Source organism: Drosophila melanogaster, chromosome 3L, assembly GCF_000001215.4.
Source record: "Drosophila melanogaster chromosome 3L".
NCBI classification, from domain to species: domain Eukaryota; kingdom Metazoa; phylum Arthropoda; class Insecta; order Diptera; family Drosophilidae; genus Drosophila; species Drosophila melanogaster.
The window spans coordinates 20,295,792-20,313,619 of record NT_037436.4 but is presented as its reverse complement, the minus strand read 5'-3'; the positions used below and the strand labels follow the sequence as shown (position 1 = coordinate 20,313,619).

The following is a 17,828-nucleotide window of genomic DNA, read 5'->3' as shown; positions in this document are numbered from 1 at the left end:
ATAACTCATGCCAGTGTTGTGAAATGCAAGGGCTGTAACGTTTGTTCGTTCAAAATAATTCTCAGCCGCCTGAATGCGTCACCTACAGTCTGGCAGGTGCATTTTAAGAACAGCTGCCCTAAACGTTGCAAACAATCTTTTTTCAGATATTTTATTAAATTTTATATATATTCGCTTTTAGTTCAAAAGCATTTACATATTGTATCCTATAGCTACAGATATTTCTGGCCAAAGTTGAATATACTTGTACACTTAAACACTTTGCAGCAGTATTGTAACTTATGTATTATTTTAAATGGCGCTATAGCGCACTACGAACGCACAATATTACACTATTACTTTTATAATGTATCCAGCATTAAAATTTTGTTATCAGTCACCTCGGTGAATATAGGCATTTCGAAACACGTTTGCTTAGTTTAAACATTTAATTTGATCTCTTTAAAATGCATTAAGTGATCGGATCGTGTACGAAAACCATTAAACAGATATATTAAATTACTTTTGAGGGAGGCCCAACACTGACGATGAATATAACTTAAGCAGTATTTTCGATATGAAGGGGAAGGGGCAAAAACAAATAAATTCTATAAACATCGAACAAATCAATTTGAACGGGAACTACAATTTTAAAAGATGATGGGAGAGGAGGATACTTTCTGGGCTATAAATGAAGTTGGCCAGGGCATTCGTGAATTACGTTAAACTAACATTCGGCCTTATAATGATAGTTGGGCTGGCTACGCTTATGTGAACATCTTCTCCAGCATTTTCCTAAGTTTCTCCTGGGCATATCGGATCTTCTGGTACAAGTCTTTAGACACGCCGTTCTCCACAATGGTCGAAAATCGGTAGGTGCGGAAGTTCTTCTCCTGGTCCATATAGGTTATAGCACTCATGCGCGGGCAGAGGATGAGCTTCATGTGATCTGAGAAGTTTAGCTAAGAAGGATAGATAGTTCATTAGGACCAGATGTACATGATGCCGATGCTGTACAATTATACAAACCTGCACAGAACCGTTGGTCAAATGCATAACTACGGCACATGTTGTACGGAACCAGGAGTGTAAATGGGGCATACGCGAGATTTGATCGCTCTCAATGTTCACATTGTTGGCACCTGCCTTCACCAGGTGCTCGATCATGTAGCGCTTAAAGTACGACAGCAGCTTCATCTTCTTGTCAAGCGACTTGCAGTAATCCGTGGTGGTCATGTACGTCTCCTTGCCATCCTTGTCGATGAAGTGTACGTTGATCTGATTCGGCAGCAGGATCAGCTTTGTGGTGTCGTTGAACATCACGCCGATGCCCTCATCGCACAGCTGGTAACCAAATCCGTACTTGTCGCTGTAGTCAACCCACTTGGATATCCAGAAGAGCGGCTGCGCTGCAGGATCTGTGTTCTCGTCGCCCAGATTGCCTTGCAGAATTCGCGGCTAAAGAAGTGAAGAGGTATAAGAGTCTTAAATTATTTAACTAATATAGAGCAAAAGGTACTTACCTTTCCGTTGATAAGATTAGTGAGCTGCTGGTACAGGCTCTCGATATCGCTGCGATAGTCCTCGCTGTGGCGGCACACCTGCGCTGACGCGGTAATGGCGTCGTGCAGATTGGCCTTGAGGAAGGTCGACTCCAGACGAGTGTCGTCGGGCCTGATGCCGTTCATCTCCATCAGTGGCTTGCGGTGCATCGAATCCTCGATGGTGTCGTTGCTGCCGATACGCGGCGCCATTGTCAGACAAGAGCTGGGCAAGAACATGGGCACCTTTGAGCCCTTGAGGAACTCAAAGTTCAGCAGCTGACCAATTGCCGGGCGGCTCTCCGGATTTGGCTGCAGCATGGCGATGACCATATCCGCCGCCGGTTTCCTTAAGTAGCTGGGCACGCGGTACTCGCACTTCTTGATTTTCGAGTACGTATCCTTCAGAGTCTTGGTTTCGAACGGCGGCTGGCCCACAAGCAGTGTGTACATGACGCAGCCAATCGACCAGATGTCCACCTCGAAGGAGTGGCCCTTCTTGGTGAGGATCTCCGGGGCTATATAGTTGGGCGTTCCGCATAAGGTCTTTTTTCGCTCGCCCTCATACTCAATGCGCGTGGCCAACCCGAAATCCCCGATCTTCACGTGCAACAAATCGTTGAGGAAGAGATTGCCCAGCTTCAGATCTCGATGGATAATGCGGTTATCGTGCAAGTACTTAACGCCCTGGATTATCTGGTAAATGTAGTAGCGGCATTCGAACTCCGTAATGCTTTTCCTACGTTTGTGCAGCTCCATCATGGACTGTAAGTCGGAGAGGTAAGTGTCATGGTGGCATATTGCAGAGATGTTCTATTAAACTCACTCTTTTCTTGCACAGCTCCAGCACAATGTAGATATTCTGCGAATCTTCAAAGTAGTTGTGAAACTTGACAATGTTCGGATGGTTAAGGCTGCGGTGAATAGTTATCTCCTGGGCGGTCTTCTCCTTCTGATTGTGTTTGATCATCAGCTTCTTGGATACGATCTTGCCGGCGAAGACGTCGTCGGTTTCCACATCGATGATCTCGTAACATTTTGCAAACCCGCCCTGCATAAAGCATATTAATTTTGTATTTAAAAACATTATACAAAAACATAACCTTATACTGTATTAAAAACAGATCTATGATAAAACTTTGCATATAGGTATTTTCAAGTAAATGGCGTTTAATAAACGTATTGATGTCTATTTTACAAACATATTCTGTATAAACTTTTTATCCATATTGGTTGGCAACATAAAATTAGTAATTTATATTTAACAATCACATGTTTAGTACCTTTGCTCCAATCTGCGGAGCCCCTTCCAAGAAAATATTTATATGCCAATAGCACAACGAGGAAATTGTTGGTTCAACTAAGTTGCAACAGTTCCTTTTCTTGTCTATGTAAATTCGAAGAAGCCGCGCCAAAAAAAAAAACTGAACAAGCAGCCAACTGCATGAACACACACACACAGGCTCGTACAAGATTCCCACACACAGGCTCTCTTTTTCTCTCCTGCTCTTAAAGGAGAGAGCTACAAAAACAACAAGGGAATGCTCATCAGCAAGGAAAACGGAACGAAAACCGGGATGTGGAAATGGATATGTGTGTATGCGGGTGCGTGCATGTGTGCGTGTAGGTAAATGTGTGATCCCTTCGACTGATCTGATCCCGGGCATCTGCAAATCCGCATCCGGACTCACCTTGCCGAAGAACCGCATGCGCTTGTAGGTTTTCCGCTGGTTGATGTCGACGAGGCGATCCGGAATATCCGTGCTCTTATCCTCGGGCTTCGCGGCCATCTTGCTCTCCTTTCTTCTTTACTACGGACTGCCCCTTTTGCGTTTGCGTTCGCCTGGAGTTTTGCGGCGATACTCCTCGTTCTGAGCCTATAATTCCACCGGCGATCGGCTGAAAGTGCCTCGGAAACGGAGATCAGATCCACACGGTTGACAAGAGAAGCGGCGATCAAATCTCGGTTTTGCCCATCGAATGCACGAAAACCAAGCACAAAGCGGAGAACGCGCCGAAACCGTTCGATTTTTTAAATGCCAAAATGAATTGGACGTGAAGCGTCAGCTGAATTGGTGTGCCCGTTTCGCTGGCTATCGCACACTTTCTGGTATGTATCGCGGTATTTTGTTGAGTGTTGAACAACAAATTCTATGGCCGTTACCCTTTTGAATTTACCTACTGGCGTTTACTCTGTTCGAATTGAGCGCAATATTTTTTCCTATTGCTCTGCGCAACACTGTGTTTAACCGCTATTTATTTGAAAATCTACAAAAACTAACGTTACATTTTTGAAATTTCAAAAGGGTTTCATAAATTGAGTTTACTAAACAGTCAACGGTCAACTTTATATTGTAGAGCCCCTTTTCTAATTTGAATTGCTGCAAACGTTTTCTGAGTAAAAATACTGCCACCTTGTAATTGCAGGTTTCGATCCTGATTTGTGTTAAAAAGAAATTATTAGAAACAGCTATCTCAAAGCCTTCTATGTTTTTCAGTTAAACTTTCAAATAACGGTTAAAAATAATTTTGATAAAAAAAAAACAACACTAAAACACACACAAGTAAATAGAAAAAATAATGTGTTTACTTAATAACTTTATTAAATAATCCCCAGATTTTGTTTTTCTACATTGATTTAATAACGACTACGAATACCCCACTATTGGTGTAGATTTCCGTTTAGATTTTGACTATGCCTGCTGATATCTCGAAGGGGTCGCTTGGGTTGGAGGATTGTATGTTCTAGAATAGGTCTATTTGGGGTCTCTTGGTTATTGCCATCGTTTCGTTCTCTGGGATTACTCCTTACAAGCTGCCCCGTTTTGGCTCTTGTTGCTGTTCTGATTTTAATGTTTTGTTTTTGTTTGCGAAAGAGGCCTTATAAGTAGAAAAATGTGGTTTTAGTTCTTAGTTGTCGTCGTTAATACATAAATTATTACATTAAATATATTATCAATAGTTTAGTTTCATAGTTGGTTGCTTTGCCAGTGTACGCAGTCTCTCCAAAATGCCTTGTGTTTCCGTGTGGGTGAGTGTGTGCTTGTGTGTTTTAGGCCGAAGAAGTGGCTGGTGGATCTGATCGTGGATCTGAGTGTGGGTGTGGGTGTCAGTGAGTGTCCTGCGGTTATGTCTTAAATTTTCGCCGATCTATCTTATCAGCATTCCCATCCCATCGCATCGCATCCCATCTCCGACTCAGTCTCCGCGAACTCCTCTCCGCACTGAGCTCCCAAAGTTGAACTAGAAATAGGCGACTCGATACAGCTTTTCTCAGCTAGATCCGGTTGTGGAGGTGACCTGACTCCGCTGCAGGCGCAGCCATTCAACAAACTCATCCAGCATGACGGGCCCTGCAAAAAGATGGGGGTAACTAAATGCTCCGTTTCAAGTTCTTATTTTAACTTATTTATCAGCTTCTTTTAATACGGTTGCGAAATACATAGTTCAGTTTAGTTTAGTTAGCTCCTTTGTGTTACTTACAAGCTCCGTCGATATCGTAGTTTGATAGATCAATGCTAATGGTGCGCGAGAACTCGAGAATATTACACCACTGATCTTTGTTGATCGCCTTGTACTTTGATTGCTCTAGAAACTGTGCGAACTGTGGATACAGAGGCCAATGTTTGCCCAAAAGTAGTTGAAGCATGGCTTTGGCAGTGAGTATATCCATACACCGTTGGTCCGAGTCCTGCGGAATATGCAGAGCCTTATTAAACGCAGCTCATTGTTTATTCAAATGGATTACTGACCTTGGCAAAGTCGTAGGCGTATCTGTAGATGCTTTTAAAGGAGTTGGGATCGTTGAGTATGCTGCGCAGATAGTCCAATTTCACAACCATTTTCGCTGCCGAATCGCAGTCGAGTTCTGTGAGGCCCTTTAGCCACTCCTGCTGGCTGAAGAAGCCCATCTGGGTGGCGCCCATTTTGTAGGCCAGCACCAGCATCACAATATTCTCGGGCTCCACGCCGATATCCTCGCAGAATTTTTCCATGCCATCGGGACCTGAAGAATCAGTTTGTTACATAAGTATTTCGAAGGGCCAATAAGAAATAAATAAGCAATTTCTTTATATACCCAGAATTTGGTATGCCTGAGCGATTTAAGAAGATTGCCGATATCTTTATATTGCACATATTCAAATAACATAAAACACTGCAGTGTCATCCAACTCACCCAATGTCTCCGGTTCATCTGGTGTTGTGTACTCCTGGAACCAGGCCATGCAACGCTTTTGACTGAAGCCATCTTCCAATCTGATATGGCGTCTGTGGATAGAAACAACAGGTTTTTTACTTGAGCAATTGGATGTCGTTCGATGATTCAATCAAATTTACACACTCTGCCATCCGAATTGCATGGAATTCGCCTTCACCACGTATAGACCAGAGTTTTAATCGAATCGAATCGAATCTGTCGCTAATGCCGTGTGGCCTCTTTTGTTTATTCTATTCTATTCGACTTGCCTCTCCTCTGGGGTTTGTCTTTGAGAATTCGCCCCTAAAAATAGCGATAGTAAACATGGCAGAGCAGAGACGAGGCCATTGCCAAGAGCAGCGGCGCACAGGATAGCAAAGAACATAATGCCCACACAGATGTGACAAACCGAATTGGAAAAACCGATGGCCTTTGGTAGGCGGCAGTTGTGCATTGCCTTCAGCAATTGCATTACGAATGATCGCGGAATAAAGCTGTCATCGATTGCATTTCTATAAACTTACGCATTTCTAATGAGTACTTATAAACTAAATAATGGCGTAAAGCTTTGTTATTTGTTGCCTTACGACAGGCTGGGAGTCTTGAGTTTCAATAAATGTTTATAGTTGCGAGGAAATACACATATTATTTAGCTAACCATGTAATTGAAAAATATTTCATTCGTCCACGAAAGTAACATAATGACGACGCAAAGGCGACTACTATATATAAGCAAAGAAACCCGATCAAATCGGGTACTACACTAAAAAATTCCATACTATAAAATTAAAAAAAAAAAAAAAATATCAGGACAAAATCGGAAAATGTAAAGAGTGGGTAGGTAGCAGGTGTTAAAAATGGGCACGGATTGATACCGCATTTCTTGACATCAGATGCTTCGTTCAAAAGATATTTCCAAGGGAAGTGCAAAATTAATTTTCGTAACAAACGTTGGTATTGGAACTTTTGTACGTCGAAGGTGTGTTCGTCACTTGTTTTCTTTTTCAAAAGGTGTTTTTTTTTTGATAATAAGAGAAAATGATAATGATGATAATAAGAGAAAAAATGAAATAAATATTTCCGAAATTTCTCACTAGCGCAACCTGCTGGCAATTACATTTATTGTATTTATAATTTATGTGTGTTTAAGGGGGCAGTTTTTTTTTGGCACATTGATTTTTCATATGGACAAGGCTAGATCGACTCGGCTAGTGATTCTAGTGATAAAGAATATATATACTTTATATGCTTTACCTGTTACACATTTCATAAAAAATATAGCCTGCCATTTTTAGATCTTTAGTAAATATATAAGTGAATATTTAAATATTCTAATTTTGTTACAGAAAATCAATTAATACTATTTTATATAATTTCTTCGTAAGCTAACACAGCTACAAATGTTATAAAGTAGTCTTACAAACATTTTTCTTTCAGTGCACACATACATACATACAAAGGCACATCTCCTCCAGCGTCCACCAACTGCGCAGGCGAAAAGCGAGAGTGAAGTGCCATCACAGGATGGAGCGGGGAGAGCGGGCTGGAAAAGTGTGGATGTGGGTGAGGGATTGGGTGGATTCGAGGAGACGGCAGGACAGCACGATTCTATTTGGGCCGCAGTTGTGCGCAGGACCCGAAAGAGGAAACACGTCGTAGTTGCGTCGAGCAGAGACTTCAGCGTAAAATAGTCATTGGAATTGGCCACAGATTGCACAAGGATTTACTAAAGATGATGAAACTGTCCGGTCTTAGGCGGTCCTTACCCAGGGACCAAGGATTGGGCAACTGCCTCAACGTGGCACTGATTTACTCAGCGCTCCTAGCACTTTTCAGTGAGTAGTAGAGACATTTGGGGCAGGGGATGTGTGCCATTCGTAGGTGGTGGAATCCCCGAAAATCGATACTGTCGAGGACGGTTTTGTGACACACTGACTGAAAAATGAACAAGCTAGCTGGACGACAATTGGTGAAGCCTCTGTTTCCACTCCTTTTAGTGACCGCCGCCCAGGGACTACAGCTGAGTGCCTTCACAACGAAGACGCCGCGGGTCAGCAAGTACACAACCAAGTCGCCATCGGTAATCCCCATGTCAGCGAGTTACTGGCTCCCCGTCCCAGCTAATCCGTATATCTTTTGCAGGCCTCCTCCATGAACCACGATGCCACCGCCTCGCTGTATCGTTTCAATGCCACCAACGGCATCACCTGCATTCTGATGCAGGTGGACGGACTTATCAGCATTAAGTACCGGAACAAGCTGAACGAGGATGTGGAGGCCGATTTGTACATGCCGGATGATCCCCAGCTGAGTGGCGAGTGCGTCGAGTCCAACATGGAAATTCTCACCATGGACTTTAAGGGTTTCCGGCTGTCCATGACATTTAAAAAGGTGCGTGGGTGCGTGGCTTACCAGTGATTAACCAGTGATGGGGAAGGTTCCACTTGCTTACGGGTCTCCTCACCCCATAAAGATTAGACCAATTGTTTAGCTAATAATAATCGTATAGGTGTAGCGAATGCAGTAACTTTCCCATATAAAATTCAGTAACAAAATAATCAATAAGTAGAAGGGCATAGATAAATAGGCGATACAATTAAAACATACTGCTGCCTAGGCAAGTTCGAGCATTGAGAATACATTATAGGCAATTACACTAGCAAGTACAACAGCAAAACTATCTGGGTAGCAAAGTGGAAACTTCCCACGGCCACCGGAAGTAGGTAGCGTTAAGGTCAGAGGTTGTTAAAGGCTATTGGCTATTGAGTAATGTTTGAACTTTGACCCACAGTCGTCCGGCGGCGAGGGTTGGTATATCAACCTGTTTGAACTGACCTACTCGTCCTCCAACTGGCTGTTCGAGCACCCCGATCGTCCCAACTTGGACGTGAGGCTGACCTCGCCCGCCCAGACGCCGATGTACTTCCCCACGCCGGTGGGTAAGTCCTATGTCTGCGACAAGGAGCAGACTGTGATCATGTACGCCCCGCACGATTCCGGCGACCTGTCGGGGCATATAGCCAAGCTGTATCTGCGCGACATGCACATGCAGAGCTTCATGTTCAAGGACAGCGGCAAGTGGGGCCCGTCCTTCCACTGCAGCGCCACAGGATCCTATCGCGACGAGACAGCGCCCCTGGCCGTGGGAACTGCACTGGCCATTGCCGTGCTACTGACCATATCCGGATACGGCGGTTGGAGGTGATCATTGTAAGCCATAGTGCCTTGCAGGCCACTTTAAAGGTTTATTTTTTACAGATACTTCAAAATCAAGAAGGTTCAGTACGGTTCTATGGAGTGAGCGGAACGGAGTGAGAGGCCCAAGATTCAAGTGAAGCGTTCGTTTTTGTTCAACTATTTGATCATATCGTTGTCTACACATATCCCCACGTTTGTTGGATCTATTGCAATCCTGTAGTCCTATTTTATAAAATTAAGAGTTGTCCCGACAGACACTGAGATTAACATTTACGAGGTTATCGAAATTAACTAAAGATACATATATGAGAAATGCAAATGTCTTCCATATTGTTAATGTATAAAATAATAGCGCACCATATATGATTATTAAATGTTAATATATATCATTATTAATCGAAGAACGTATTATTTACCAGGCAAACGAATCTAAGTGAAAGACCAAAGTCTGTATCGTGGATGGCATATCAAATCTTATACTCATATTTCAGCGATTATAGCGATGCATCTATAACCGAATATCTTTTTTTTAATAACACATTGTTAAACGAAATCTCCTGCACCGCCTATTAAACATTCATTATCTCTTAATCCATTCAAAAGTTTGCCAATTGAAATACCAGAAGATATGTATGGGGGGAAGATAGAGTAACTTCTACAGCTTTTGTTTATAATTAGTATTAATGAGTTTAATTAAAATGGAAATAAATACTGATGCCTGCTGAAAAATATGGGATTTTAATGGACCGTTTTTACTAATGGCACCACGCGCAACGATGGAATCGATTGGTAACTTAATTTTATAAATTAAATTACATTGTTGGATGGATTTAATAATTGGACTGTGTTAAATAATATCTATATTCAGCTAAAAAAAACTTTTTTTTTTTAATATCGGCAGAGACTAATAATTTTTGCCTTTGAATGCCTTTCGATTTTGCCACAGATTTTGATTAATGTTGAGATAACATAATAATAATTATAACTTGGATAAGAACATTATTGGATACAACACAAGACGGGTGAATAATAGGATGATTATTGTGAATCTATGAATAGAGCAAGTGAATCAATTTTCATTTTACAGAAATGCCAGTATTTGTTTTTTTTTTATGAAAAGTATATAAACCATGAAACCAAATCGTCGCGAAGATGTGAATATGAAAATGATAACGTATTAATTAATAAAATAACAAATTCTTCAGTGCCAGGTGTGGGTAAATCTGGCCGTTCCATTGAAATATATCAGGCATCAATGGCTTAGGAATCTCTACACCGGAAACCAGATGCTTTTCCCCGGAACAGATGATACAACACCAAAGGGCCTTTGTTCTTGTTTCCTATTTTCCACCACTCACCTGCTGCTCTGTTGTGTGGGTATGCTGGTGTAGCTGGTTCGGGCCCTCTTCGGTTGACCATGATCCATGTTGTCGCTAATAGTATCTGCAGCTCGGCGTTTTCCCCGTGGCATGACTTATTGTGATGTGTTTTCCAGAGTCAGTCCGTTCCGTCCGTCGGATTTGAGTTTTGCTGTGAATAGCACACTTAGTTCATTCGCTATTAGCGAAAATGTTTGAATTGCACTTACCGCAATGTTTCCCAATATGACCAGTTTACTTTAGCTCCGAAGTAGTTATCTGTGGGGTATGAAAGAATCCGGTTAAAATGGAGCCTCAATCACTTGGTGGTATGATATTTTTAGGGGAGTTTTTCGGGCAGACCGACCACCCCCGATACGCGGATGCAGCGAAGAGGTTTCACGGGATGCACAGGACATCGCGGTATACATATAGTGGCTATAGTATATATATGGTCGATATATGTGTGTCTACCAGATGAACGTTTGTACTCTGTAGGCGTGCGTACATATGTTTTACTACACCAGAGCACGAAATACCGGCTGCTGGAAGGGCCTCGGTCTCGACTCGGTTCGCAATACCGGGACTACGGACCGGGGAGCACGGCCATTACGGGGGATTGGTCCGTGGTCGGCCTCCGGGAGCCACAGCCAGCAGCTGATACGACCGACCGACCGTCTGGCCTGCGCGTGCTCGCTTTTCTGCGTCGAACGTCGCAACGCCGAGGGGCTCAGTTTACGGCTTTCCTTTTTAACTGCGACCGGTAAATGGATCTTAAACTGGGTGCGCTCGGTTAAAGGGATCCGCCCGTGCAGTTAGGGGAAAGAACGGTTCAATTTTTACCATATTTTTCAAAATCAATCAAAATTTCTTGGCGTCAATTAGAGCTGGGTTGGCCACTCGCGATAGTATCGATACATTTAACACTGATGGGGGCAAGGACTATCGGTGTCTTGGATTTGATAGACCCTGGTTTGCGAAATTTAACGGCACTATAGAATTAACAGGGCTGTCGCATTTCCTTGGAATTACTTATTACACATTCTTGTTAACACATAATTTTCTGACATGCTTTATTTTAAACGGGCTTCGAAATAAACAACAATTTTAAGATATAAAAATAAAATATTAAACATTTGCATTTTGGCTGTTTTTAGTGGAAACACAACAACCACAACGATACTATCGCTTAGGACTCGGAAAACAGGTGTGCCATCACTGACTGTCTAGGTCTATTCTTCAGAAAAATCAATTTTTCCAATTTGATTGTAAACACGATGCCAGACAGAAAGAGGCCCCTTGGTCTTTAGTAATAGATCTCAGGATGCCGAGCTTCTACCTATTCGCCGCCAGCAGTGAAGGGCGCGTCTACACGCTGTCCACCAACTCCGGAGCGTGGCGCGAACTTCCCTATCTGGGATTGGAGTTCAAGAAGATCTGCGCTGTGCCCAACTTTTTGTGGGCCATTGGCGGCGACCGCCAGGTGTACGTTCATGTGCACGGTCTGGACGTGCCCATTCGGATTCGGGAGGAGTCGTACGAGAACGAGCGCTGGCTGCCCATCGAAGGATTTTCGAAGACGCTGCTGCCCACTGATCGGTACAGATATTCCTCCGCCGATGGCAGTGTGGAGCGTGGTGTGGACAAAATCCGACTGCCCTCGATGGCGTGGCAATGGGACGGCGACTGGCACCTGGACTTAGAGCTCGATGGACAGCCGCTGACCGAGGATGGCTGGATGTACGCCCTGGACTTTCCGGCCACGTACTCGGCAAAGAAGTCTTGGAACTCGTATGTGCGACGACGCAAGTGGGTGAGATATAGGAGGTATGCAGCCTTGAATAGCTGGTGCGCGGTGGCACCACTACACAAGGATCCCACGCAGGAGCCCTTCATAGACGTGGCTATAGGCGGCACTTGTGTTCCCAACGCTCCTGCCGGCACTTTGTGTGTCTGGGCCATTACCGCCCATGGCAGGGCTATGTTTCGCACGGGGGTGTCCAAAACGGCGCCCGAGGGTCTTCGCTGGACAGCTGTACCCACGCCCACGGGCAGTGAACTCGCGCAGATCAGCGTGGGACCCACAGGATTGGTATGGGCGGTACTCCATAACGGCCGAGTTATCGTACGTACTGGTGTAACCAGAGACAACCTAGTCGGTGACTCGTGGTTGGATGTCAAAACCCCCGTGGCCGCCAGTAGCTTGCGCATTGTTCACGTTTCCGTGGGCACCGATGCTGTGTGGTGTGTAACCAATGATCATCACGCCTGGTTCAGGAGAGGCGTCAAGGGTGAAGCAGCGGGCATAAGCGAGGATTCGGCCATTGGCAAGGGCTGGGTGGAAATGGTGGGAAACATTTCAATGGTCTCTGTGGCGGCCAACGATCAGGTAAACCAGTGTTAGATCTACCCAATTATCTTAGATATGAACATACTCTTTCGCAGGTCTTTGCCATTGGAGCCGCTGACCGTTGTTTGTACCACCGCTCTGGGGTGACCTCTGCCGACCCTACTGGCAAAAAATGGCGTTTAATTCAATGTCCCATGCAAATCAGCCGCACTTCTAGCTCTCTATCCATAGTCTCTCGTAAAAGCGGCGGAAGTAGTTCAACGCCAGGCTCAAAGCACCAGAGCTTCTCCAATTTGTACTCCAAGGAGAAGGAGAAGGGTGTGGTAGAGACGTGTGCAGTTATAGAAACTGTGCTCAACAGCTCTACGGGCTCCTGCTCTAGTAATGGCGGTCCACCTGGTCTTCTTAAGAACGAACGTTGGAAACTCAGTGCCGATTCACCTCCGACAATTGGAAGTCTGAATCTCAACGATCGCCACAAGCAGAGAACGGCGGCGCTTCGCGAAACTTCACATGCTTCCAGTGCTCCCGCAGCGGATGTGGTGGAGGTGGTAACTGGCAAGTTTGAGACCCAGCTGAGGAATCCAAGAGCTTGGTCTCCCGTCCGAAGTGTTGGGTCCGTCGTGGGCACTGAAGCGCATCCAGAGAGCGATTCGACCGTGTTTGAGTCGGACTCCACGCACCATGGATCGGATGTGTTTCTGGGAGAAGATGACGACCATACGGGATCACAATTTTGGACAGAATGCGGGATACTATGGAGCTGCGTAGCTTCAGGTGCTGTGACTGTGGATGCCAGCAACATGCCCAATTGGTTTAACGAGCAGACGAGCGACAGTAAAGTGGACGTGAATGCCAATTGGCGAAAGGATATTGTGAACAAGTTGCAGCGACGTCAGGAGAAACTGGCCAAGCTTCAGACTGTGGCCAAGTTCGAGAAGGCAGTGGAGCTTTCTTCGTGGGTCAAATCGGCGGATGCGCGCTATCAGCGACCTGGAGGCGAGTTTGAGGATTGTATCATCGAACTTGAGTGGGTAAGCAGTGGCAGTGGCACTGACACAAATAGTAGTGAAAACTCGCGATCCGGGGACTCTGGAACTTTTACGGTACTTAGTCCGGATGGAGCCGCCACGAAGATTCAGTTCCCGTTGTCAGACATCACCTGTGTTCAGTGCTGCAGTGAAGCCGGAGCACCGCGGATCGCTATTCATGCTCCTCATCTTCCCGTAAACTGTTCGCCCGTTAAGCTACAGTTCTCCAGTGACTCGGAAATGGAGGACTGGTTGTCCCACCTGTCGTCAGTCTGTAGCCAGATCAACACTATGGTGGGAAAACCGGCTGGCAATGCGATCTGGATAACCAGCGAGTTGGGCGATGTCTTTGTGTTTGATCCCGCCAACATGAAGGCACATCAGACAAGTGAACCCAGCGAGGGATACGTGGAGAAGATGGATGTTTCCACTTGCGAAACTCCATACTACAATACTCTTTACAATGGGTAAGTGGGCTTAAAAACTTACCTGTCGGTCGAAGATTCTATTAAAATTTATGTGGTAGGATTGTTTTGTGAAGTATGTAGGTATTATATTGTTTAAACTGCTATGATAGAAAAATATTTTTGAGTGATGGATAAATCTAGCGCTGGAGTTTTGTTGAATTCAAATTGTTCAATTTATCCAAGCAGGCAATTTACCAGAAGCTTCGTATTCCATTTAATTCTAAAAGCTTAATTTTTTAATAATTACCTCCTGTATATGTTAATTTCAGAATGCCATGTGGTACTGAGCTAGAGATATCTGGCTGTGTGTACGATGACGCTGATCAGATTCGTTTCGACTTGCAGTCGCATTCTGCAGTAAAAGTTCAGCCTCATCGCGTGGAGAAGCATCGGGTCATTGCTCTGCACCTGAATCCCCGTTTCAACGAACGCACCACGGTGCTCAACTCGATGAAGGAGTCCGAATGGCTGGACGAGATTCGCAATGACAAAATGGCCTTTGCTCCCGGAGCAACTTTTTCGTTGAAAATAAGGTAGGAATAGAATCCTGGGAATGAAATCGAATGCCTAATACATACTTGAATATCCTTACAGGGCTCTGCAAGATCACTACTTGATCATCGTGAACAATGCCGTATATACCGACTACAAGTACCGCATCGATCCGGAAAGCGTGACGCGGCTTTATGTGAGTGGCCGTATTAAGCTTTTCAATGTACTCTACCGCTGCCCCTCCCTAATTGTCTCAATGGAGCGCATGCACTGGCGCCAAATGGGCGGTCACATTAAGAGGATTTTCAACAGCGGCGTGGATGTGGTGTGGGGCATATCCTGTGACAACACTGGCTGGGTTTACAACGGAGGCTGGGGAGGAATGTTCCTAAAGGGCTTGGAGGGGTCCGGCAAAATTAACCCAATGATTGACACACACACCTACTATGTGTACGAAAATCAACGTTGGAATCCAATCAGTGGTTTCACGGCGAAGAGCCTGCCGACGGATCGGCACATGTGGAGCGATGCTACTGGGCGGCAGAAGCGGAGCAAGGAGCACACCAAGCTGCTGTCTACGCACTGCGAATGGATCTCCGATTGGGCCATTGACTACAACATTCCTGGGGGCGCGGACAAGGAGGGCTGGCAATACGCCATCGACTTCCCCGCCAACTACCATGCTCACAAAAAACTCACAGATTGCGTGCGTCGACGAAGATGGATGAAGCGATGTCGTCTTAGCAGCAGCGGACCATGGCAGGAGCTTAGTCAGTCCAAAATCCTTGATGCTGCCCTGCAGGTATGGTTCTACTTAAAAAATTCTCAACATGGTTGTTTTTTAAACATTTTCCTACTAGGTATTGGATGAAGATGTGGATCACAGCTGTTCGGGTGAGAGAAACACAGCAGTGGCTGCCTGGGCGATTGCCTCCAATGGTGATGTCCTCATCCGGCATGGTGTATGCAGCTTAAACCCTCGTGGCGATGCCTGGGAGCACATAACCAGCGACCAGCCGTTAGTTGGGATCAGCGTGGGGCCCACAGGTCAGGTGTGGACTGTGGCGCGCAACGGCATGGTGTTCTTCCGGTATGGCATCAGCAGGCAGAATCCGTGCGGCGATGCCTGGCAACAAGTGGAGGCACCCGCGGGTGTGACCTTTAAAGCGATAAGCGTGGGTCGGGCTGGGATTTGGGCGCTGGACAACCAGCAACGTTTGGCTGTGCGTAAGGAGATTTCGAGGACTTTCCCTGAGGGCTCCCACTGGCAGTTTCTGCCCAATGCCGCCAATGTGCCACCGCACACGGATCAGCATTGTGGCTTCCGCTCGGTGTCCGTGGGCTCCGAGGTGTGGGCCATCTCCCTCAATGGTATCATTTGCAGGCGCTGCGGAATTACAGAGGAAAATCCTGCAGGCGTAGGATGGAACCTTGGCATTGCGGTATGCAATCTAAACATTGGGTTGGTTGAATTTATAATTAAAAAAAAATACCCTCTCCATTTCAGGGCCAATGGCAAAATGTCTCTGTCGAAGGATATATGTGATGGAGTTGAATACTTTATTTGTGCATTCCTATTTACTTACGGACGATCCTGTTTGTTGTATTTATTCATATTTACAAGCTTATATGTGACCATGCCAACGCTTTTTCCAAAGTATATGAAAATAAGATGTTTCCTATTTAAGCTATTTGAAACGTATTATTTACACATATTTATTTATAATTTATAATAATAATTTATAAAAGTATGTATCTAAGTCAAATGTTTAGTTTAAGTCTTTTGTTTAGTTTAACAAATCCAGCAGCCGTGATTGTATTTCCTTTTTGTAAGCAAATATATAATGAATTACGAGAATAAATATATGTATGTGATGAAAGATGAAATATGTCTTATCTCTCACAGATCAAAAATCATTTGATTTTAATTTTTTTACCAAGTTAATGAATGGTTTGAGTCCGTACTTTTTAAAATGTACGCTTACAGTATTTTATTGGTAAGATATCGATAGCCGATAGACCAGCTCATCTGCGATGTTGTATCGCATGTTTGTTTATTGTGTTGTAAACCAAAACTATATCAACAATTTACCTATTTTGTGACGATGTCAGACTACGATCATGCACGCATTAAGAAATTGGTTCTAAAAGGCGAGAAACTCAAGTATGTAACTACAAATCTGCCAATAGCATCAATTGAAATTCTCGATTTGTAGAAAGAGCAAAAAACGCAAGAAGGAAAAGGATGAGGCTGGATCTTCCAAAAAGGCCAAGGTAGTAGTGGATGAGGATGCCGTGAAGCACGGCGGTTGGTGGGCAGCAAAGACAGCGGCCGACATCACCGGTACAGTGTCCATAGAGTTTGGCGATAGGAGTTACCTAAAGGCCATGGACAATGGGTAATAGTGAAAAAGATCTGCCCATTGGTACTTTAATTATACCGGGTGTCCATTAACATTTTAGTCTCTTCACATTGGGAGCACCACACAACGCTGGCGATGGCCCAGATCCCGAGGAGATTTTCACGGCTTTTCCCATCAACGACCGAAAGGTAGCGTTTAAGTCTGGCTATGGCAAGTACTTGAAAATTGAGAAGGATGGAATGGTCACGGGGCGCTCCGAAGCAGTGGGCGGCATGGAGCAGTGGGAGCCGGTTTTTGAGGTAAGTCTTACCTATATACAAATGTTTTGAAACGATAAAACTAATCAACGTAATTAAAGGAACAACGAATGGCTCTTCTATCCGAAACCGGACACTTTATGTCGATCGATCCCCAAGACGACGCCTGCGTGGCATTGCGAAAGAAGGTGGGTCAGCATGAGATCTGTAAAGTGCGGAGTAATGCGAGCAGGGATGTGGTCATCGATACGGAGCCCAAGGAAGAAAAGGGAGACTTGGGCGAAGTCGAGAAGAACTATGTGTAAGTTCAGCTGATGATTATGATTTATAGGACTTAAAAAGGTTGAATTCCGCGTTACCCATTTCAAATTTCGAACCTTTCGCATTTTTTAGGAAAAAATTTCAAAAGTTCCAGGACAAGAAGATGCGGATTAATCAGAACGATGTCAAAGAACTCGAGCAGGCAAAAGCTCAGGGATCTTTGCATGAAACTCTTCTGGATAGACGCAGTAAAATGAAAGCCGATCGGTATTGCAAGTAAACCGACGCGAAGTGTTCATCATTCATTAAAAAAAGTTACCTCTAAAATAAGGT

General features: G+C 44.6%; 5 protein-coding genes and 1 non-coding gene across 10 annotated transcripts; 3 read left to right on the top strand and 3 right to left on the bottom strand.

Annotated features, from left to right (window-relative positions):
* Positions 1–153: 153 nt before the first annotated feature.
* polo lies at positions 154–3,966 on the bottom strand. Of its 2 annotated transcripts, none has more exons than NM_079455.4 (5): positions 3,212–3,966; positions 2,347–2,571; positions 1,503–2,285; positions 1,009–1,437; positions 154–941 (listed from the first exon to the last, which is right to left on the bottom strand). In NM_079455.4, the coding sequence occupies exons 1-5, from the start codon at positions 3,308–3,310 to the stop codon at positions 747–749; spliced, it is 1,731 nt and encodes a 576-aa protein (NP_524179.2). In that variant the 5' UTR covers positions 3,311–3,966; the 3' UTR covers positions 154–746. The 2 variants fall into 2 exon arrangements, with proteins under 2 accessions (NP_524179.2, NP_001014592.1); NM_001014592.2 differs by having other exon boundaries at positions 417–941; positions 3,212–3,573.
* A 142-nt stretch (positions 3,967–4,108) lies between these two features.
* Positions 4,109–14,210, bottom strand: SCCRO4 (Squamous cell carcinoma-related oncogene 4). 4 transcript variants are annotated; one of them, NM_168842.2, is made up of 7 exons: positions 10,783–11,189; positions 10,505–10,553; positions 10,275–10,446; positions 5,698–5,789; positions 5,273–5,526; positions 5,004–5,211; positions 4,109–4,873 (listed from the first exon to the last, which is right to left on the bottom strand). In NM_168842.2, exons 3-7 carry the CDS (start codon positions 10,385–10,387, stop codon positions 4,794–4,796), a joined length of 747 nt encoding a protein of 248 aa, NP_730510.2. In that variant the 5' UTR covers positions 10,388–10,446; positions 10,505–10,553; positions 10,783–11,189; the 3' UTR covers positions 4,109–4,793. The 4 variants fall into 4 exon arrangements, with proteins under 4 accessions (NP_730510.2, NP_001189139.2, NP_001287127.1 ...); NM_001300198.1 differs by lacking the exon at positions 10,783–11,189 and adding an exon at positions 14,145–14,210 and having other exon boundaries at positions 4,426–4,873; NM_140947.4 differs by having other exon boundaries at positions 4,426–4,873; positions 11,118–11,189.
* On the top strand, positions 7,337–9,310 carry CG32225 (uncharacterized protein). The gene is made up of 5 exons (NM_168843.4): positions 7,337–7,553; positions 7,716–7,798; positions 7,861–8,109; positions 8,510–8,919; positions 8,977–9,310. The coding sequence occupies exons 1-5, from the start codon at positions 7,451–7,453 to the stop codon at positions 9,017–9,019; spliced, it is 888 nt and encodes a 295-aa protein (NP_730511.1). The 5' UTR covers positions 7,337–7,450; the 3' UTR covers positions 9,020–9,310.
* Positions 11,325–14,210, bottom strand: asRNA:CR43872 (antisense RNA:CR43872). Its single transcript, NR_073956.1, has 2 exons — positions 14,145–14,210; positions 11,325–14,085 (listed from the first exon to the last, which is right to left on the bottom strand).
* Pex23 (Peroxin 23) lies at positions 11,479–16,491 on the top strand. Its single transcript, NM_168841.2, has 6 exons — positions 11,479–12,663; positions 12,720–14,122; positions 14,392–14,655; positions 14,717–15,416; positions 15,475–16,056; positions 16,122–16,491. The coding sequence occupies exons 1-6, from the start codon at positions 11,599–11,601 to the stop codon at positions 16,158–16,160; spliced, it is 4,053 nt and encodes a 1,350-aa protein (NP_730508.1). The 5' UTR covers positions 11,479–11,598; the 3' UTR covers positions 16,161–16,491.
* A 157-nt stretch (positions 16,492–16,648) lies between these two features.
* FRG1 (FSHD region gene 1) lies at positions 16,649–17,818 on the top strand. The gene is made up of 5 exons (NM_140945.3): positions 16,649–16,778; positions 16,831–17,013; positions 17,078–17,276; positions 17,336–17,535; positions 17,628–17,818. Exons 1-5 carry the CDS (start codon positions 16,720–16,722, stop codon positions 17,773–17,775), a joined length of 789 nt encoding a protein of 262 aa, NP_649202.1. The 5' UTR covers positions 16,649–16,719; the 3' UTR covers positions 17,776–17,818.
* Positions 17,819–17,828: the final 10 nt, after the last annotated feature.